This window comes from Ailuropoda melanoleuca, chromosome 19 (genome assembly GCF_002007445.2).
Source record: "Ailuropoda melanoleuca isolate Jingjing chromosome 19, ASM200744v2, whole genome shotgun sequence".
NCBI lineage: Eukaryota > Metazoa > Chordata > Mammalia > Carnivora > Ursidae > Ailuropoda > Ailuropoda melanoleuca.
This window is the reverse complement of record NC_048236.1, coordinates 23,166,720-23,190,127: the sequence shown is the minus strand read 5'-3', so window position 1 is coordinate 23,190,127 and position 23,408 is coordinate 23,166,720. Positions and strand designations below refer to the sequence as shown.

At 35.1% G+C, this 23,408-nt stretch overlaps 1 protein-coding gene across 4 annotated transcripts in view; it reads right to left on the bottom strand.

The window, feature by feature from the left end:
* SMAP1 (small ArfGAP 1) overlaps positions 1 to 23,408 on the bottom strand; it is a 229,245-nt gene that overhangs the window by 64,973 nt on the left and 140,864 nt on the right. For 3 of the 4 annotated variants that reach the window (XM_034648123.1, XM_002925869.4, XM_034648125.1), the window contains 2 exons: positions 17,889 to 17,969; positions 8,710 to 8,790 (listed from right to left, as the gene is read on the bottom strand). In XM_034648123.1, coding sequence (XP_034504014.1) covers positions 8,710 to 8,790; positions 17,889 to 17,969 — 162 coding nt within the window. The remainder of the gene's footprint in view (positions 1 to 8,709; positions 8,791 to 17,888; positions 17,970 to 23,408) is intronic. The other variant, XM_034648124.1, reaches the window with a different exon arrangement.

The following is a 23,408-nucleotide window of genomic DNA, read 5'->3' as shown; positions in this document are numbered from 1 at the left end:
CAAGACCCAGTTTCATGAATCTAGAATTTGAATTAGTGATTCTGATAGGAGGAGTAATTTTGCCCTCAGGGGACATTCAGTATGTCTGAAGACGTTTTGGATTGTCAGGACTGGCGGGATGCTGCTAAACATCCCATAAGACACAGGACATCCCCCAGCCCTCAAGACATCCCTCACTCAAGCTCCAGTACCTAAAACAGTGTTTGGCATGTGGCAGGTACTAAAAAATGCCATATATATATATATATATATATATAGGCACTCAGAGCGGAGAATCAAATTAAAAGTCTTCTAACCAAGTCCAAGTCCAGGCATGTGGCAGGTACTCAAAAATGCCATATATATATATATATATATGGGCACTCAGAGCGGAGAATCAAATTAAAAGTCTTCTAACCAAGTCCAGGCATGTGGCAGGTACTCAAAAATGCCATATATATATATATGGGCACTCAGAGCGGAGAATCAAATTAAAAGTCTTCTGACCAAGTCCAGGCTCTTCCATCTCTGTCTTCTGTGGGTTTTGTTAATATTTTTCAAAAGACTCTTTAAAACTTCATATCCTTTGATTTAGCAATTCCAGTTTTAAAAATTGACCCTAAGAAGTTATCACATAGTTGTACACTGATTGCACATACATATTTCCATTACTCAAAAGAGATATATTTAAAAAAATCTTACTGTACTGAGTAAGATAGATTATGATATATCCACTCAATGGAATGTTATTAAAGATAAAAAAGCATACTTATAGCATCTGCCATTGCCTTGAGTCATGATCCCGGGGTCCTGGGATCAAACCCCACAGTGGGGAGCCTGCTTCTCCCTCTGCCTGCTGCTACCCCTGCGCTTGCTTTCTCTGTCAAATAAATAAATAAATAAAATCTTTAAAAAGAAGAAGGTGGAGGAGGAGGAGGGGAAGGAGGAGGAGAAAGGACATTGAAGATTTAACAAAAGACATTGTTAAATGACAGAGGAGCAGAGGAGGTTACAAAATAATATGTATAGTATGATCCCATGTAGATATACCTCTTTCCATTGGAAAAAATCAGGAAGGATAAACATCAAAATGTTAGTGATAATTTTTTCTAAGTGGTCAGATCTGTGGTGATGTTACTACTTTTTTTTTTTTTTTTTTTTTTTTGCTTGTGGCAGGTTTTCTAACTTATTAAAAACATATATGATATGGGTACTATGGGGAGGAAGAAGGAAGAGGCTATAAAAATCTGCTAGGTTTTTTATCTACCCTGTCTCTTGGTTAAAGAATGAGTAACTATAAATTTACTAGACAGAACATATGATTTATTTTTATTTAGGCATACATAGCACTGTGATCTTTTTTCAATGAGAAAATATTAATAGCTAAAAAAAGACAGGAAGTTGTCAATAGCAACTAGCAATCTATACCTTAATAAAACTTAGATAACAGAAAAGCTGCACTAAAATGCTAAACCTAATGTAGAATGATATTCACCTATTGTTTTTTAAATTTACAAACAAAAGATTATTACCAAACTAATCTCTAAGGTTGAGCATTAAGCTGGGAAAGAAATGATTTGTGGAAAATATAAGGAATCTTCCAAACCCACTTATAAAAATACTCTGTGAGACATCTGCTATGCTTACTCACCTAGACCGTATGTTTCCATGATTTCTATAAAACATTAATCACTGGAACTATCTTATTCTCAAATGCATTCGTGTATCATATGAAAGGTTTATTTAGCCTAAACTACATTTGAGAGCTTGGTGACTGTGTGAATGTCTCTGTCAGAATGCTAAAAAACATAACCTCTCAATATAGCATCTGGCAATGAGCCACTTAATTTAACTTTAATGTCTTACCAAGAACAACTTATTTGATTTACAACTGGTTGCTTACTTTCACAGGGCTGTATTGAAATTTCAAGTTCAACAGATTTGCAATTGTGGTTTTTGCTTATATTGTAAGATTAAATCACTTATATTTATCAAGTAAAAATGTATTTTTTAAGTTTTGTTAACATAAAAGACTTGTTCAAAAAAGCAACTTTGTTGGTTCTTCCTTTTGCAACTAGTAGTTAGAAAAAAATCACTATCTATATCATTTTCTTAGAGTCAAATACTTGTCATATCTTGAAATAAACTTTTTAATGATAGCAATACTCACCAAAAGAAAGAACCTTCTCTTTCCCATAATATCACTGCTTCTCTACCTTTCTTCCTGGGATTTTTAATTCTACATTGATATACTTTATGAACTGATTTTTCTTTCATGAATTTCAAGACATTAGTGGCAAATATCTGCATAAGAAACACTTTTAAAATTTTACATTACAAAATTGTACCACATACTTTGGGGACCATATGCCATTGACAGTGACTTCTTTTAAACTAAATATCCCCACCAAGGGATATATCAATAAGTACATACATGCATATGTAAATGAGCATAGAAAATTATAAGACAAATTGTTTAAAACAGTTATCCTTAGGTAGAGGGACTATGAGAAATTACATAATTTTTAATGTTTTGCTTGTTTGTATATTTTTTCTACAGAACAGGTAATACTTAATAAAGAAAAGTTTGAATATTAAGAGCATTTTAGGTTTATAAAAATATAAAAATATTCCAAGATAGGTACATAATTATGTCCTAATTCTCAGTATAGTTATCTCAGAGAGGAACTTTAAGAAAGTCCATGAAAATATAAATCTCTTTGATAGAATAAATTATTCTATTAATATATCCATTGCATATAAAAACAATGGTACAATCATACGATATTTGTCTGTCATACACCTGAAACTAGTATTACACTGTATATTAACCACCCAGAATTTAAAAAAAAAAACTTAAATAAAAAAAAAACAATGGTGCAATAACACTTACACAGATATCTAAACAGAAATAAATACCTAAATACCTTAAAGCAAGCCATTTTTTCCAAATTTTATATACATCTGTGGATATATTTAAGAATTCAGGATATATTTAGTTATTTAGGAATAACTAAATAGTTTTTCTCCTAAATTAGACTTCATGGTGGGTGAGAAACCAGTATGAAATAATACAGAGAACTCAGTGACCAAAGAACCAGCTCTGCAGAACACTGAAAGCCATCTTTAAGGGTATTTTAAAATTATTTTAGGAATCTGTGCCTGTGTTGAGTAGGTGGAATAATTCTAAATTTAAAACTATCATTGCCAAGAGATCATTTAGAAACCCTGTCATTGGGGCGCCTGGGTGGCACAGCGGTTAAGTGTCTGCCTTTGGCTCAGGGCGTGATCCCGGCGTTGTGGGATCGAGCTCCACATCAGGCTCTTCTGCTATGAGCCTGCTTCTTCCTCTCCCACTCCCCCTGCTTGTGTTCCCTCTCTCGCTGGCTGTCTCTATCTCCGTCGAATAAATAAACAAAATCCTTAAAAAAAAAAAAAAAAGAAACCCTGTCATTAATAAATGAAGAAAGGAGGTGCTGGAGTTAACTGACTTTGCCAAGGAGACAGTTAACCACAGACCAAGGGCTTGAATCTGGCTCTCTTCCTGACTCTGCTTCTTCCACTACAACTAATTCTCAGTTGTTGGGGAGGCAAAGAGGGGAGGAGCTCAACAAACTGTTTCTGTAAGTAAAGTTTTATGGAACGCATTCATTTACTGCTTGTTTTTACAAAGAAAGAATTGAGTAGTTGTGAAAGATACCTTATTACCTACAGCCTAAAATATTTACCATCCGGCTCTTTATAGAAAAAAGTTTGCTGACTCTAAAGATTTTTTATCATGTAATTCAAAAATTTCAGAACATGACCAATAATAACTCATATGATGGGTTATAACAAATAATAATAAAACCAGAACAACATTAGCAACTACCTTAACCTTCTAAAGGAGAAATTAAGATCTGATTATTTAAACTGAAAGAGAATTCAGATACATTCCTATACTGTAAGACTACTTCTCATCTACATGAATATATTTATAGATCACTGGCTACTTGGGAGAGCGCAGTAGATAAATCTAAGCAAAATAAATTAGAGATGTCAAATGTATGACAGAATATTTTAGAAGAAGTCAAATTTATACACAATTTTCCAGCAGAATATCTAAGGCACAAAGGAGATAAATATATATATATATATATTTATATTTATTTATTTATATGTCAAGAACATCTATCCTTTAATCACTTGATTCATTAAACTTTTAGGTTTTAACTTACTCTTCTCAAAAAGGAAAGCAAACCTGCCTCCAGCTGACCCTGTTAGTAACCGATGCTCACACACCCACAAAGTCTCACTCGGTGAGACTGAAATACAAAATGCCATTTAAACAAAAGAAATAGACTGCTCAAGGAAAACAAGCACCCCAAATTAAACCTTTTGTAAGTAACCATTTATTAACTCACTGCTATCTGTCAAGAACCATATTAATGACTTTAATAACCTGTAGAAATTAGTGAATTTAGAAAAAGTATTTTAGCATAAATAATCCCTATCCAGCCTCATTCTTTTAAATACATGAAGAGATATGAGATGGAGTTTAATATGTGCTTCCTTAAAAAAATAAGTAAAATCCTTCTTCCAAATCAGACTCTACAAATTCTCCAACTAAACTAGGTGACATTAGGCAAATCATATATTCTCTCTGAATCTCCATTTATAACATAGGACCACCAACAACAACTCTGTAGATTTTTGTGAGGAACAAAGATAATACACACAGGTGCAAAGTTGAAAGCTTTCCCTTCGATGTCAGAATCAAGACAAGGATGCCCTATCACTGATTCAAGAACTAGAAATAAAAAGAGCAATAAAATCAGCTACAATAAAGTTACAAAGTTAAAATATTTGCAAACATATAACTGAAAAAAAAAGACTAGGATCCTCTACATGTGTGTACGTACATACACAGATTGATACAAATGAATGAGAAGTAAGCAATCCAGTTGAAAAATAGACAAAAGATCTGAACCAGAACTCCAGAAGAGGAAATCCAAATAGGCAATAAACATGAAAAAGGCACTTGCTTCAACAGTAATCAAGACAACTGACATTAAAAAATATAATGGGATATCATCACATAGCCACCAGACTACAAACAGTAAGATCTCTGACAATACTATACAGTGTAAAGAATGTGGCCTGACCAGAACAGATTTGGTATACAATTTGGAAAACAGTTTAACCTTATCTAGTCAAGTTCAAGATACAGGCTGATTATGACCCAACAATTGCACTTGTAAGTATATCTTAAAGAAATGCATGCTTAGATGCGTGAACAGAAGTGTTCACAGCAGCACTGTTTATAAAAGCTATTTTTTTTAAGATCTTATTTATTTATTTGACAGAGAGAGAGAGACAGCCAGCGAGAGAGAGAACACAAGCAGGGGGAGTGGGAGAGGAAGAAGCAGGCTCCCAGCAGAGAAGCCTGATGCGGGGCTCAATCCCAGAACGCCGGGATCATGCCCTGAGCCAAAGGCAGACGCTTAATGACTGAGCCACCCAGGCACCTCAATCCAAATGTTATTAACAGTCCAATGGGTAAATAAAATATAATAGAATACTACAAAACAATTAACTGAATAAACTATAACTAAATACAATATGATTGACCCTTAAAATGTTCACTAAAAAAAGCAAAATACAAAATAATATTTGTGGTATCATTTCATTTGTATGTTAAAAAAATAGAAAGAAATGAACCACATGTTTAGAAATATATGCAAAGAAGGTAAAACAATTTCTAAAACGCAAGGAAATTTTTATTTCCGGGGAGAAGGGAAGTGATTTTTTAATTGGGAATGGTGTTGGGAGGGGGGCAGCTTCTGTTGGCCATGATCTGTTTCCTGACACAGACAGTGAATACATGGGTGGTCACTTTACACATACGTTGTATATATACAACTGTACACATAAATTGTATACCTGTAAGTTTCTGGCACATAGGAGATCGTTAATAAAGACACTATTACTTTATAATGATGATCTTATTCTGACTACTATTGCTACTATTTTCACTGATCCTACTACTAATTTCTTGTCAGCAGATTATATATACCCCCTTAAAATATCAGCTCAGAGAGAAAATAAAGAAAAATGCCTGTATATGAAAATGTCTACATGCTTATAAAGCTCCTTTATTTGTGCTATTTTCCCTTGCTTCCCCACTGTTACACTTCTAAATGTTTCTTCCTTCTTATATACTCTACACTATCCTGACTACAAAATTTTAATAGTAACTAAAGTTTTTCCCTCTACATGATTATTCTTTCAGCAAGGATCCACCATTAGCAGCAGGAGTCCTAAAACTCTGCAGGTTGAGTAACAATAACAGATGATAGGTAAACTGATTTTAATAAAACGTAAGTATTGAAAGCAAATAGTATAGGAACCATACTAGATTCTCACTGCTCACACACCCTGAACTGCTCTTCTCAAGCTCTCAACCCAGAGACTCAGTTCCAGGTAACTGCTGTAGCCCCTTTCCATAGAAGGCAACAGAAGGCAAGTTATTTACATGTGAGGCTGTGAAACATACACAGTCACTACATCAAAATGCTCACCATATTTCAATGGTAAGGTTTTAATTTAAGAGAGAAAATAAATACATGACGTTTTAAAAGTGGTTATATCTTGTCAAGTACAACAAAAACTCTTTACTTTGGTATTTCCAATTTTGGCAATAAAAGGTTACATCTACTAGTGATTTTAAAATTCTTTTGTAATGCAACTAGAAATTATAAGAAATTTCCCTTAAAGTTTACTGATGCATATTGGGACGCCTGAGTGGCTCAGTCAGTTAAGTGTCTGACTCTTGGTTTCGGCTTAGATCATGATCTCAGGGCCGTGAGATCGAGCCCCACCTCAGGCTCTGCACTCATCATGGAGTCTGCTTAGGATTCTCTTCCCCTTCTGCCCCTTCCCCCTGTGCTCCCTCACACTCTCTCTAAATCTTTAAAAAAAATAAACAAAAAAAAAGCTTATTGATGCATGCTAAAGAGAAAGTNAAAGGTAACAGAGAAGAATTAAAGCTATTTAAGTAACCAGGTTATAACTACCAACTTAATCACTCCTTTCAAAAACTGTAATATTTNGAAAGTTACCAGAGGAGAATTAAAGCTATTTAAGTAACCAGGTTATAACTACCAACTTAATCACTCCTTTCAAAAACTGTAATATTTAACATCTAAATTTAGTTTGATGGAACTTAAGAATTTAATTCAGTAAATTATCATTAAAACAAAGTGATATTCAAAGAAATTAATTTTAACTGAAAATCAATATTTCAAAAAAACATTTCAAAGAATTCTACTTAGCAAAGGTCTTACAGTCTTAGCATTTGCAGTTTACTAATTGTTCTTCACAACCTTGGAATCAAGACACTATGAGATGAAAAACATCAACGAATCAATGTACACGTATTTATCCTAAACATCTACTACAAACAAGAAACTGTTAGAAATACAAAGAAACACAGACTTGGTCACCACCTGATTGATGCATAATCTCAGGAAACAACATCTATGCATCTGTGTTAGATAAGAAAATTTAACTGAAAACAAAATTAAACAATAATACAAAGTAGGAAGTAATAATATCAAATGTATAGCAATATTGCCAGAATTCTGAGGAAGGGAAAGAGGGTTATCTAGTTGAAATATTAGAGGGGCTTCGTGGAAAAGGTAGAATGAGTAAGCTTTAGGTAAGAGGTGGGGAAAGGAAAGGACATTCTTACAACTCTTTGAAGGTAAAGACTCCTTTAATAAATGACAGAGAAAGAACCAGTATGTACCCGCACTGTACACTTAAATGGATGTACCTTGCATATGTAATTTATGCCTTGATTAGGTCAATTTTTAAAATTTCAACAACTATTAAGGATGTTCCCTTTATTGACAATTCCTTTACCATGCTTCCATACTTTCATGATCAAATACATTCAAAGCCAAGCTGCCATACTTATTCACCCAATGCCTTTTAAAAAGTTAATGTTCTCTCTCTGTCTAGTTTGCTTAGGCATATCTATCTTGCATATCACTGCCAAAATAATCTTGCAAAGAACCTTTCTGAATTAGGTATATCTCTACAAACTTTGGAATGTTACGCACAGCCTTTCCTCCAAAAAACAATCAACATGGACTTTAAGGTCCTCTTCAATCTACCATGCTGGTCTTATATTTCACTACTCTCTACACATAGATATACATCTTTCTTCAAATACTATTTCTATACATAGGTATTTTTTCTATATAGAGACTATTTTTCTAAATATACTTTGTCTATTTTCAGTTTCTATACCTGTCCTCAAGGTATTCTCTCCAAATGATATACTCTTGCCTTCCACCTTAATCCTACCCACAACTCAAAATCTACCTCAAATGCTTACTCTTAAGCATCAACTCTTTTCTGAAGTGCCTTTCAGGTATGATCTCTTCATTCTCTAAACTTTCACTGAAATCTGATTATGCATGAAAACTAAAAACATTTTCCTCTATGTCATTAATAAGAGAATACTACTCCTTGGGGAGTTCACATGATCTATACCCATAGATAACTAACTAAAAATTGTATAGGACAATATAGAAGGACATGTTTAGCACACATACTCATTCAAAAATTACTTAATGAAAGAACGGTTATTCACATATTGCAAATATCCCAAAAGACATTCATATGTAAGACTACAAAAATAAGATGGTAATCTTAATGGATTATTAAAAAAATGAATTTTACCTTTTCAGTTGTAAGAGGTTTTGCAGGCTTTTCTGGCTCCTTTTCTTTCTTTTTCTCTTCCTTTTTTTTTTCCTTTTCTTTCTAAAACATAGATCAAAGTTTTGATAAGTTTACTTTGTAAAAAAATATCAGCTCTTAACACATTTTTATTTTATTAGTTTGAGTCAGTATTTGAGGAAGTGTTCAGTGATGACAATATCCACTGATACTGAAATATAAAAGTAAACAGAGCAAATTCATACTGTCATTGAAATTACATGTTGATAACACAAGAGAAGATATCTTCTCTTTAAAAAATTTAAGATAAAGGTGAAACTATCTGAAACTTCTCTGAAATTTTAGAGTTCGTTTTAAACAAATGAGACTTCTACTCAATAAATTCTCACTATATCTTTATATCAGGTTAGGCTTCCTAATAGCAACCATAATGTTGAAATTTGAACAAAAAGAAAAAGTAAACTAACTGCTAAAAGAGAATTCCTTATCACACAGATGAAGACAGATTACAACATGTGAACATGAGGCAAAAAGGGCAAGAACACTTTATGTTTTAAAGTTATCACAAAACATGGAGGCAGCTGGGTGGCTCAGTTGGTTAAGCACCAATTCTTGATTTTGGCTCAGGTCATGATTTCATGGGTCATGTGATCAAGCCATGTGCTCAGCGGGAAGTCTGCTTGAATATTCTCTCCCTCTGCCCCTCCCCCCACTCACACACTCTCCCTTTCTAATAAATAAACAAATCTTTGAATATCACAAAACATGCTTAGTCTACTATATAAATGTTGTGATTTTTAAAAGGACAAATAGAATAATTTTCTCATTAAAAAAAAAGTTAAGGATATGCCTGGTACCAGAGCAAACTGATTAGTATATTTAATCCAATCCAATCGAGGTAAACTATAATGGTACTATGATCTCCACAATTTGCATTTCCAAGAAGGATAAAACAGGATATAATATTAAAAACTTAGGGCCACAAACATGCCAAAAAGGAAAATGAAATAAAAGATTAAACCATGAGCATTCATAAGACATTTAAGGGCAGGAGATGCCTAGAAACCTAGAAGTGAATCACTAATACAAATGAGTATTAATTAGTACCTTAGTTTACTAGCAGCAAATGGGAAAAGATAAACTGATGAACCTAGGAAAGGCAGAATAATAAACACACAAAACTTAGTCAAAATGCCTATGGGTTTGTTTGTACCTGTGTCTTTAAAAGGGTATTTGACACAACCTCTCTCAACAGTATAATTCTTATTATTCATAACTAAGAAAAGATAACACTGGCAATTCCTAGGCTACAACATAAGGCATATAATAAAAGTTCCTATGGGCCAGACACTGTGATAATCACCTTATTTTCTAATTTAATTTATACAATAAGTGTCTGAAAAAAATGTCATCATGGTCGTTTTACAAATGAAGAAAAAAAACCCAGGAAAGTAAGGCAGAAAGCCACACAGCGAATCAGTGGGAGGACCGAGGGAAGACAGAGCCAAATTCTCATGTCAGTTTTCATTGTCATCCAGTGCAGCACTGGTATTTATTACAATTCTTTCATACAACAACAGTTAATATTTACTGAACCCTTACTATGTGAAAGATAATGTCTTCATTCATTGAGTCCTTATAACAACTTTATAGGTAACCTTATCCCATTTACTAAATGCAGAAAAAATGAGATACAGACCTCTACCTCTGAAACCAATAGCACATGCTAGTTGTATTTAAATAAAAAGAAATAAAAAAGAAAAATAAAATAAAGCCAAAGTTAGTATAAAAAAAATGAGATAGGGGGCCCGGGTGACACAGTCCTTAAGCATCTGCCTTCGACTCAGGGCGTGATCCCCGCGTTATGGGATAGAGCCCCACATCAGGCTCCTCCACTATGAACCTGCTTCTTCCTCTCCCACTCCCCCTGCTTGTGTTCCCTCTCTCACTGGCTGTCTCTATCTCTTCAAATAAATAAAAAATAAAATCTTAAAAAAAAGAGATAGGCACAAATCCTTTATCTACTACGAAATATTTTCTAGATATTATTAATCAAATTTGGTGAGGAAAGCAATGTGATTAAATATTCTCACTAATATGTTGGGGATGAATTGTTCTATACCCTCAGAGAACTGTTAATTTCTCAAGGAAGGCACTGTCATGAGAGTGGGGAAGAAACTTATCTTTCTACGCACATATGACATCACCAAAAATGAATTAGATTATTTAGCTAGATTTAATAAGGACAGCACAATTTGGTGCTCTTCAACACTGGAATTTCAGCTGCTAAAATATGGCTGTCATCTAATCTGATTTCAGCAGGGGTATTATGACACAAACTTTGAAGTAACATTAAAAACATGGGCTCTAAATTCAGGTCATACAGTTTGATCCACAGATGACTCCCATCATCTAGAATCAAAAGCTGCTGAAAGATCAGAGTATCGTGAGAACCTAATTTGTTTTAAACTATTTTCTCAGCAAGAACAAAATATGGCTGCGTTTGGTACTGTAAAATAGTTCCTGAAACTTGGTTGCTATATATACAAATGATATAGTGAAATAGACCTTCTGTGTAAAACAAAACAAAACAAACAAAAGTGGAATAAATGCCCAATTTCTATAAGATAGAGAAAAGCACATTTGGGGTTCATTATACTCAAACTATACTTGAGTGATCTGATTAAAGAAATGGTCTTCAAAAAATTTTTATTATGTACTCCCACCTTAAAAAGTTGTGAGCATATATACTCTACCATGCATATATATTTCTTTAAAAAGTATATATCACACTATTTTATGTACATTATAAAACATATATAAAAATAGAAATTTTGAAAGGATAACAAAAATATCACAAATAGATATCATAAATGAACTACGTTGGGGTTAATCTCTAATATTTAATGCTATAGACATTAGACTTCGGAGACCACTGAATTAGACCGCCTTTCTCTTAAAAAACTGAAGTATAATTCACATATATTAATTTCACATATATTAATTACAAAATAATGATTCAGTATTATATAACATTACAAAATGATCACCATCATTAAGCCTAGTTTCCTCCTGTCACCATATAAAGTTACATAAGTGAAATACAGTGCTGTTGCTCTAGTCACCATGCTATACACTACTACCCATAACCAGTAAGACCAACAGCAAGGAGCTTACTGCCTATGTTTTCTTCTAGTAGTTCTATGATTTCAAATCTTGCATTCAAGTCTTTAATCCATACTGAATTAATTTTTGTATACAGAATAAGACACTGGTTCAGTTTTCCCAAACCATTTACTGAAGAGACTGTCCTTTCTCCACTGTATATTCTTGCCTCCTCTGGCAGCAATTAACTGACCATATATATATGTGGGTTTATTTCTGTGCTCTCTATTCTGCTGTATAATATATGTATTGGTTTTTATGCCAATACCATACTGTTTTGATTACCATACCTTTGTAATATAGTTCGAAATCAAGGAATGTGATGTCTTCAGCTCTGTTCCTCTTTCTCAAGATCACTTTGGCTATTCAGGACCTTTTGTGGTTCTATACAAATTTTAGAAATATTTGTTCTATGTCTGTGAAAAATGTGATTGGGATTTTAATAAGGATTGCACTGAATCTACAAACTGCTTTGGGTAATACAGACGTTTTGGCAATATTAATTCTTCCAATCTATGAACATGTAATAATTTCCATTTACTGTGTCTTCTGTTTCATTCATCAGTATCTTGTACTTTCCAGTGCAGAGGTCTTCCACCTCCTTGGTTAAATTTCTTCCTAGGTTTTTTTTTGGTTTTTTTTTGATGTGACTGTAAATGAGACTGTTTTCTTAATTTCTCTTTCTAACCATTTGTTGCTACTGTATATAGAAAGAACAGATTTTTGTTTACTGATTTTGCATCCTGCAACTTTACTGAAGTTGTTTCTTAGTTCTCACAGCTTTTTGGTGGAGTCTTTAGGGTCTCCTATATATAAAATCATGTTGATAACGATTTTACCTCTTCCTTTCTAATTTGGAAGCATTTTTTCTTTTCTTTTTTTTTCGCCTAACTAGTCCACTAGAACTTCCAATACTATGCTGAATAGAAGTGGTGAAAGTGGGCATCCTTGTCCTCTTCCTGATCTTAGAAGAAAAGCTTTTAGCTTTTCATCACTGAGTATGATGTTAGCTGTGGGGTTTGTCATATATGGCCTTTATTATGCTGAAATACATTTCTTCATTCCTGTTTTGATGAGAGTTTTTGTCATAAATGGATTTTGAATTTTGTCAAATGTTTTTTCTGCATCTGTTGAGATGATCGTGATTTTTATCCTTAATTTGTTAAAACTGCAGATCATGCTGATTGATTTGCAAATGTTTAACCATCCTCACATCCCTTCAATAAATCCTATTTGATCATGGTGTATCACCTTTTTAATGCATTGCTGAATTCAGTTTGCTAACAGTCTGTTGACGATCCTTTCATCTATGTTCATCAGGGATGGAATGTTCTGTACATATCTATTAAGTATATCTGGTCTAATGTGTCATCTAAGGTCAATGTTTCCTTAAAGATTTTCTGTCTGGATGATTTATCCACTGATATAAGTGAGATATTAACGTCCACTACTATTATTGTATTGCTGTTAATTTGTACCTTTAGGTCTGTTAATATCTGTTTTATATACCTAGGTGCTCCTATGTTGCATGCATAAATATTTACAAATGTTGTATCTTCTTGCTAGACTGCTCCATTTAACATTATGTAATGCTTTGTCTTTTATTGGTCTTTTAAAGTCTATTTTATCTGGGTATAGCTACCCCAGCTTTCTTTTGGCTTCCATTTGTATGAAACATCTTTTTATGTCTGCATGTCCTTACATCTGAAGTGAATCTCTTATAGGCAGCATATAGATAGACCTTGTTTGTTTCATCCATTCAGCTACCCTACATCTTTTGAATGGAACATTTAGTCTATTTACATTTAAACTAATTATTGGTAGGCATGTTCTTACTGTCATTTTGTTAACTATTTTCTGGCTGTTTTTGCAGTTCTCTGTTCCTTTCTTCTTCTCTTGCTCTCCTCCCTTGTGGTTTGACGGCTTTTTTTTTTAGTGTTATGCTTGGATTCCTTTCTATTTTTTGTCTAACTATTATAGGTTTATGATTTGTGGTTACCACTGGGTTCATATATAATAATCTTACATGTATAGCAGTCTATATTACATTGATGGTCACATACATGTGAACATATTCTAGAAGCACTAAAATTTTACTCCCGCCTCCATATTTTATGTATATTATGTTATATTTTACATCTTTTTATTCTGTGTATCCCTTGGCTAACTTTTGTAGACACAATTGATTTAATCCTTTTGCATTTTAATCTCAATACTGGCTTTATAAATGATTAACTCAGTACCTTTATGGTATGTTTGCTTTTACCTGTGAAATTTTTTCCTTTCATAATTTTCTTCTAGTTATGGCCTTTCCACTTGATATCCCTCCCACTGTGCATTACTGCGCTGGGGGTTCATTTCCTAATCTGACCATGTCTCTGCCCCTCCTATTCTTCTTGACATCACTTTTTAAAATATCTTTAGTTGTATAAGAGCTGTTCTGCTAGTCTTCAGGTCTTTCTCAGAGAGTTGCTTTATATGTAGTGCCAGCCTTGGTGTATCCATATGAGGTGAGCTCGGGATCTTCCTACCCCACCATCTTCCCATGAGCCTACCTTTAGCTTTTAACGTTTTAATTATAATGTGTTTTGGGATAGATCTCTTTGGGTTCACCTTTTATTTGGAACTCTCTGGGCTTCCTGGATCTGTATGGCTGTTTCCCTCCCCAGGTTAGGGAAGTTTTCAGCCATTATTTCTTCAAATAAGTTTTTGACCCTTCTGCTCTCCTCCTTCTGCAGCTCCTATAATGTGACTGTCATTCACCTGTGAATGTTACTGATGTTGTCCCATAGGTCCCGTAAGTTATCTTTGTTTAAAAACCCTTTTATTTTTCTCTCCCAGCTGTTTGGGTTAGTTCCACTGCCCTGTCTGTCAGGTCACTGATCTGTTTTTCTGCTTCATCTTGTCTGTTGTTGATTCTCTCTAGCGTATTTTTCTAGTTCAGTTATTGTATTTTTCAGCTCTGTGACTTCCATTTGGTATTTTCGTATATTTTCCATCCCTGTTGAAACTGTCTTCATCCATTCTTCTCCCAAAATCAGTGAGCATCTTTACGACTATTACTTTGAATTCTTTATCAGGTAAATTACTTATCTCCATTAAGGTTTTTTCCTCTAGAATTTTATCTTATTCTTTCATTTGGAACATATTTCTCTTTCCTCATTTTGCCTAGTTCTCTGTTTGTTTCTGTGTATTAGGCAAAATAGTGATCTCTCCCAGTATTGAAGGAATGGCCTTAAGAAGACTGAGAGTTTGTTCCAGTCGGCTGTCTGTGTAGTGCCCAGCGGGTGGCAGCTTACCACAACTGTCTCTAACTGTTTCGGTCCCATGAGGCCCAGAAATGCAAGGCCCACAATCCACCAGAGCCAGACATACAAGCCCTATGTGAAATACATGCATTTCCTGGCTTTAGCAAGGTCAGAGGGGGGCACCAGCCCAGGAAGAGTCTGGCAGTGTGGGACTATAGAGCTGCGGAGAAGCAAGGTAAGCAGTACTAATAAGGCAGAAGTGTGCAAAAATGGTGCCTCCTAGCACCTGTCTTCTGAGAGATCCAAGTAACCCCTGTCCCTCTGGCAAACACTTTAAACTTATGCAATTAATCTCCTTCACATATGGTGTAAGAGCTTTTCAACTTGCTCCTTTTATACTAGGTTCCAGGACAAGTGAGTCACTGTTCATGTGCCCTTTAAGAGTAGAGTCTTACTTTCCTACAGCTTTTCGGGTATCCTTGACATGAAACTCATTGATTTCCAAAGCCAGGTATTTTGGGGGCTCATCTCTCCAGTGCAGGTCCCAAGGGCTGGGGTGCCTGGTGTGGCTCACACCTCAGAGATATGCTCCATATTTGTGAGATCACTCCTGCCGGTGAATCACAGAACCCGGATAGATTTTTGGTGAGTCTCTGCTCACCTATCTATCTCAATGTGGCCTTTTTGTCCTTTGTTGTGAAGGAGCTGTTCAACTAGTTTTTACACATTTTGTAGAGAAAACTGTTCTATGTGTAGCTGTAGATTTGGTTTGCCCATGGGAGAAGGGGAGCTCTGGGTCTTCCTATGCCACCATCTTGAATCACCAATGTCCACTTCTTTCTAAGACTTGCAGGCAGGAATCACACAGTACAATAGTGTGTTAAGGGTTTCCACCCTTTTTCTCACATGAAAGCATAGTTCCAGGGCAAATTTTGAAAAGGAAAAATTTGCCTTTGACATTCTTCCACTTTCTCATGGTAACATCCACACTCCTAGAGCTCTTCTTTCCTGGGCCTGTGTGTTGACCTAAGATACCTACAACATTCCAACCATGTACTTCATGCTCCAAAACACGTGCCTTAGACTCCTCATGAATACCCTTTGCTCTGTTAACTCCTAAGTTCAATGTATCCAGCTTTTCATTCTCATGACTCTCCTCTTATCACTCAACACACTTTCCCTGGGCTGCCTTGCAATCTCAATCCTTCTGTCAATCCCTCTCTCTCTCTAACTGCCCCCCACTACCCCCAGCCTGGATCTGTCCTCTGGGCTATACACTAGTATATCTAACCACCTACGAGATACCTGCATGTCCCACAATCATATCCAACTTTTAATTCATCCCTCCCTGCCTTCCTTTGCTCTCCTCAAACCTGTTCCTCACCCTTAGTTTGTTATCCTTTTCTCCCTGGACAGCACCATCATGTACTGAGATGCTCAAGTCGGAAACTGGAAGTAATCAAGGCTTCCCAACCCACTGTCACAATGCACTGATTACTAAATCCCACAGATTCAGTCTTCTCAAAATCTCTGAAAACTACACTCTCCTTTTTATTCTCTCTGCCTCCATTTTAGCAACTGCTCCCATCATTTTATTCAAAGATTAAAGCAACAGGTTCTCAAGCTTTTCCCACACTCATCAGCACATCATTTATTCTCCACAGAGATAGGAAGCCATGTGATGACAAGAAAATCAGATCCTGTTACCCTTCCTACCCTTAAAAACTCATCACTAAAGTACCAGAGCCTTCAGAGTAAAGACCAAAATCCTTCAGAAGGCTCAGAAGTAGGCTGTTCTCTAACTTCTCTCCCATCCTATGCATGTTCTAGTCATGCCATCCACTTGCAAATACCCAAACAATCCACTTTGTCCACAGTTTTTTTTTTTCCACAAGATGCTTTCTCTACTTAGAATACATCCTAATCCTTATAGCTAATATTTATTAAGAATTTAAGATATATTGGGGTGCCCGGGTGGCTCAGTTGGTTAAGTGTCTGACTCTTGATTTCTGCCAAAGTCACGACCTCAGTCAGGGACATGAGATCGAGCCCCATATTGGGCTGTGCTTGGGATTCTCTCTCTCTCCCCTTCCCTCTGCCCCTCTCTCACCCTCCACTCATGAGTGCACTCTCTAAAAAAGTATCAAAAGCATGCCTCCTATATTAAATAGCAGCACAATGAGTAAATGTCAATCACAGCACAGACTGTATTGCATTAGAAACCTCTGTAAAGTTATGTTTTCCTCCATTAGGAATCACTCATTCACTCTAATTACCCCTACCACAAACACATTCTAATGACTGATGAGTCTATATTCATAAATCTTTATTATATATTACTGTATCTGTAGGATTGCTACTATTGCTTGACATTAATTTTCTTCAAATGCTTATAACAATAGAATCTTCTAAAGAAAACATTTTCAGTCAGACTCTTCTAATAGATTTCAAAGAGTTCAATAGCAACTATAAAACAATTCCTGTAAGTATAAAGTAGTAAGGGAAACAACAGAAAATTGCTTCTTAAATGTTGTAATATATCTATAATACCAATAAATTCATTTTCTGAAACTAAACAGATCAAAGCCCTTTAATCCTACTTGCAGCATAGGAAAATATTTTAAAAATCGCTGTATTTAATATATTTAATATTGGAGACCATTCAAATATAAACAACTATTACACCACCCCCAAATTACGGCACATTGTAAGAGAAGTTCATTTACCATTGAACACTACATTATGCAGCTGGCTAGAAAACTACCATACCTCCAATTTGTTTTTCTCAACAGCAGCTTGTAGAGAAGGAGAGGATACCAAAGGCTGAAGAGGAGCATCAGAGGAAGAAATCTGTGGAATGCAGATGAAAAGTCAAAAGAACAAAGAGAAAAGAAGGAAATCAGAATTGAAAGGCATAAGAAAAAAACAAAACCCATACATTTCTGAGATACAAAAGCACTTAGAAGTATGTTATTTAAAAAAAATAATAAATGTATCAAGTGGAGAGTATTGCTTTTTAAAATTCCCACAAGCAATTTCTAAAAATACAAGTATTTATTACATAATAGTGTGTGACTTAGAATTCACTATGATATGAAATTTAAAATGTACTCAGGTAAGATCATACAAAAGTATTTGAAAAATAAGCTTCTCATACGGTAAACTTTTACTCAATGTTACTACTGAAATACTAATGCTCTAAAGCATGAAGACACATTGTTTCAAGTAGCAGGAGAGCACAAATGAATTTTTGTTTTTACTTGTATTAACTACTTTAAGATTGGAAAACAAAACAGTGCTGAAATAGCAAAAATTAATTAAGTTTTAATCAGCTGTTTAAGAAAGACAAAAAAAGTTTGGGACAATAAAGAGTGGATTGATGCAATACAACAGCTGAGCACAAGGACTTAACAAAAAGCAATTTATACACTTCCTTAAGATCAGAATGTACAAACACCATTTCCTGTGCTGTATTTGTTGAATTACCCCAAAGCATTATGAGACAGTTATATATGCAGCAGAGGCAATTTATATATGAAAATGGATCTCATCTAACAGCCTTTTCACACATCTTCCTACCCAATTTCTACATGCATAGTTGATCACTTTAATGGAAGCATTATCTTCCTGCTCTCTTTACTGCCAAAATATAACTGAAATATGTTTACAAAATGCACAGATCTTTAGAGCCATAAAACTGACATCTGTATATACTGCCCTATCATATCAATAGTGCCTCTAAGGAATTGTTTAAAATAAAAGGTGCTGTTATACAAAGGTCATTATGTAATGTCAAAATAACACTGGGAGGTTAAGTCCTCATTCAATCTGCTTGTTATTATGTCGGTTACGGTTGTAATTCTTGAATCAGAACCCAAAACCACAAACTTTAGGGGTTTTTTTTTAGCTTGAACACTGCTTGTTGGCTCTGTTATAATTGTGCAAATTAGCCATTTATTGACTACTGATGGAAATTACACATGGAAGAAAAGATTTTAAAAGAAAAACTGCAACTTAAACCGTGGTTTCAAAGTTGCTTTATCCTACTGGACATTTACTTGCCACTCTATGTAGAAAATAAGAGATAAAAAAGCACACAAATTCACTTAAGATGATAACCTGTAACATAAAGACCTCTTTGCCCAAACTCATGTTAATAGCTGAACATAAAATATGAATGAGAAATGGGTATATCAAGCATGTCAAGGGTTACTAATTCATGATAGTTCATTGTAAAAGTGTTTGTTCACCTTGTGACTGATTTGGACACTTTCATTTATTTATTTTTTAAGATTTTATTTATTTATTTGACAGAGAGAGACAGCCAGCCAGAGAGGGAACACAAGATGGGGGAGTGGGAGAGGAAGAAGCAGGCTTCCCAGTGGAGCATCCCAGGACCCTGGGATCACGCCCTGGGCCAAAGGCAGATGCTTAACGACTGAGCCACCCAGGCGCCCCTGATTTGGACATTTTTAAAACTCAGACGCAGTAATATAAAATTATTTAATAAATAATAGTAATTTCACAAAGCTTTTTAATGCTCCCTTCCCAAAAAAAGTGTTAATACTATGTTTCAGCTAGAAAGAAACAGAGGGTTGTTCAGTAGGAAAGACACTTGAAAAATCAATGGACAAATTAACAGGTGAACAATTAAACAAACTGTTGTATACCCATAAAATGAACTATTAAGTGCCAGTACAAAAGGAATTGCCTTAATAGTACTCACAAAAATAGGGATGAATTTCAGAAATATGCCAAAAGGAAGAAGTCAGACATCAAAGAGTACAGAGGCACAAAGGAACCTTTTGGAGCAAAGGAAAGATTCTATATGCCCTCTGTGGTGGCTACACAGGATTAGACTTTTTTTCAATGAACTGTGGATGGGGGTTGGGGGGGGCGGATATTAAGGAGCACTTGTTGTGATGAGCACTGAGCGTTGTATGTACATGATCAATCACTGAACTCTACTTCTAAAACCAATATTGCACTATGTTGACTAACCAGAATTTAAATAAAAATTTGAGGAAAAAAAAAGTCAATGAAATATACCTTAAATTGTCTACCTTTTATTGCATATAAATTTTATCTTCAATAAAATTCATTTTAAAAAAGTCAATGAGCAGGGTAAGACACATTATATGAGCAAGGAATGAGGAAATAGAGGTTAACATATTGACAATCAGAAGCAAGAAACACCACAGAACAGAGAACACAGATGAGAGAGAACAAAAAAAAAAAAAAAAAAAAAAAACAGAGGAGAAGAAAAAAAAATACAGAGGCAAGAAAAACTAGGTGATCTTGAGGGTTTTTTCTAAATATCTCAAAACCACTTCTCACCATCTTCTCCACTAAGCATCCTAAGTAATAGGAAATCACCATCATCTGTCACCTGGATTAATCCTTTGGCCTCCTTGCCCCAAGTCTTGCCCTTCTCCAAACTATGACATTCTCAAATACAAATCTGACCACTGGATATATCTAGTTAGAAGCTTTAAATAGTTCATATATATTACATAAGGACAGAGTCCAAACTCCCTAACCAGGCCACAAGCGTCATCTACTTTATCGCCCGACCCTTTCTTACCCTGCTAAACTACTGTCTAGCCATACAAAACTCCCCCTGGTTCCAGCTTTCTAGGCTGCTTCTCTCTCTCTCTCTTTTTTTTAAAAATTTTTTATTATGTTATGTTAGTCACCATACAGTACATCATTAGTTTTTGATGTAGTGTTCTAGTCTGCTTCTCTTGCTTCTGTCTTTGCTCCTGGTATTTCCTCTGCTTGAAATACCCACACTTCTATTAGTTCCTACCCATCTTTTAATTTTAAGTTGACACTGCCTCTTCCAGGAAGTACTCCATCACTCCAGTCGGAATTAAGTGGCCACTTGAGATATTCCCAGAGCACTTTCTATAATAGGTCCCTACTGCAGAAGTTATCACATGCCATCTTGTAAGGATCCAATTACTTATCAGTATTCTTTGTTAAACCTGACTCAAATTCTCTAAGACACTTTCTATTCTTTTTTTTTTTTTTAAAGATTTTATTTATTTATTTGACAGAGATAGAGACAGCCAGCGAGAGAGGGAACACAAGCAGGGGNCAAATTCTCTAAGACACTTTCTATTCTTTTTTTTTTTTTTTAAAGATTTTATTTATTTATTTGACAGAGATAGAGACAGCCAGCGAGAGAGGGAACACAAGCAGGGGGAGTGGGAGAGGAAGAAGCAGGCTCATAGCAGAAGAGCCTGATGTGGGGCGATCCCATAACGCCGGGATCACGCCCTGAGCTGAAGGCAGACGCTTAACCGCTGTGCCACCCAGGCGCCCCAAGACACTTTCTATTCTGTTCACTATCTTTAGCACTTGGCACTCAACAAGTCTCAATAAATACTTCTGAATGTTACAGGAAAATAAAAAAGGAGGAAAGAAGCATCTCAGAGGAAGAACCAAAAAGAGGCTCTATCTCAGCAGTTATCTTTGTCCTTTTAACTTCACTGCCTGCTAATATACTTTTCTGAAAACTCATGTAAGTTATCTACATTTACTATCAAATTCAGAATTTATTTTGTAACTACACGTTAACACTACTTCACTGGATTCTAGTACTTCTACAGAGAGACAGCAAACAAGACTGTAATCTTAGAAAATTTCACTGGAAATTGGTGGTGTCAGTAAATTCAGCTGTTATGATTAAATGTTCCTCTATTCCCGACTGTTCTCCTGCCAAACCCCTTCATCCATGAGAGAATGCACAGTGGGAACCCAGTAAAGATATCCTTTAGGAATAAATGAGTTACAGTCCTTTCAATTATTCTTAAGCCCAGAGGTTCCTCTTTATGCCACCATCAAAGTAACCTACATGTGAAGAAACTCCTACAGCAATACAACTACATAAACTCCTGCAAAAGAAAAACTGATCAGGCAAAACGGGTTTCCAATTCCTGCCTATTAGGATATGGTGAGAAAACACATTTTGAAATGCTATTATTATAAAAATATCAGTATGATTATTTGAAGGCCATAAAGCAAAATGTTTCTCTTTTCAAGAAAAGATCACATTATTTTCTTGATGAATTTTTTTCCACTACCACCCTTTTCAACAAAATAATGCTATAATAATAAAATCTGGTCTTCTACAACACTGAAAAACATAAGACCACTAAAAAAAGGCCTTATGGATTAATTACTAGGAATACATTGCTTCAAACCCATTTTAGAGACTCTTGGATATGTTTTCTAAGTGGAGATTTTATCATAACAATTCTCAAATGGCTGTCTCACGAGCTTCCCATAAATTGCAAAGCTCAGGTTTTTCAGGAGTCCAGAAATCATCTTAAAAATATGATTTCCAGGGGCAACTGGGTGGCTCAGTCGGTTAAGCATCTGCCTTAGGCTCTGGTCATGATCCTGGAGTCCCAGGATCAAGCCATCAGGCTCCCTGCTCAGTGGGGAGTCTGCTTCTCCTCTGCCCCTCACCCTGCTTGTGTGCTTTCTCGCACGCACGCACCTGCACTCTAATAAAATCTTTAAAAAAATGATTTCCAATGTCAATGTAATTGACACAAAAGCTGAAAATACATTTACTGAACTAATAAATGTATCGTACAAAAGACACCATCAATTAAACTCATCAGTATGAGGCTTAAAAGACTTTAATCAACTTAACTAAGTAACCACAACCACCAAATATGTAGAAGCAGCCTAAATTTTGGTATACTAACTTTAAAATCTTTGCATAGGTCACTAAGAAATGTGAAATCTGGAAAACTTTCAAACTGTAAGTCCTTTAATTGCCACATCAAGTCACTGGCAGACCATAATTAAAAGGCTGACTAAAGTGTGGATGGTTGAATCAAACAACTCAAGTCAAAATTGTGCCAGCGATCTAAAGTCTTATAGTTAAGTGTGAGTATTCACATTTCTTAATTATCTACCCGCCTGGAGTCATTTGGCGCTGCCACCTTCCCCATCTTCCTTCAATACAATCATTACCATAGCTTATATTTATTAAGCATTTATGTGCCAGGCACCCTATTAAAAATGCAAATGTTTCATCATATTTAACTCTTACAATAATACTATGAAATGTAGATACCACGATCGTTCCTATTCCACAGAAGAGGAAAATAAAATTGTAATGAAAAGAACTAAAAAAGAAATCCAACTTAAAACTGCTATTTTATACTAATCCTAATTCACTACCTAATTATCCATCTAAGTTTGTCATCACTATTAAAGAACATCTAAAATTCATTGCAATTCACATTGTCTTGAAATTACTCATGTATC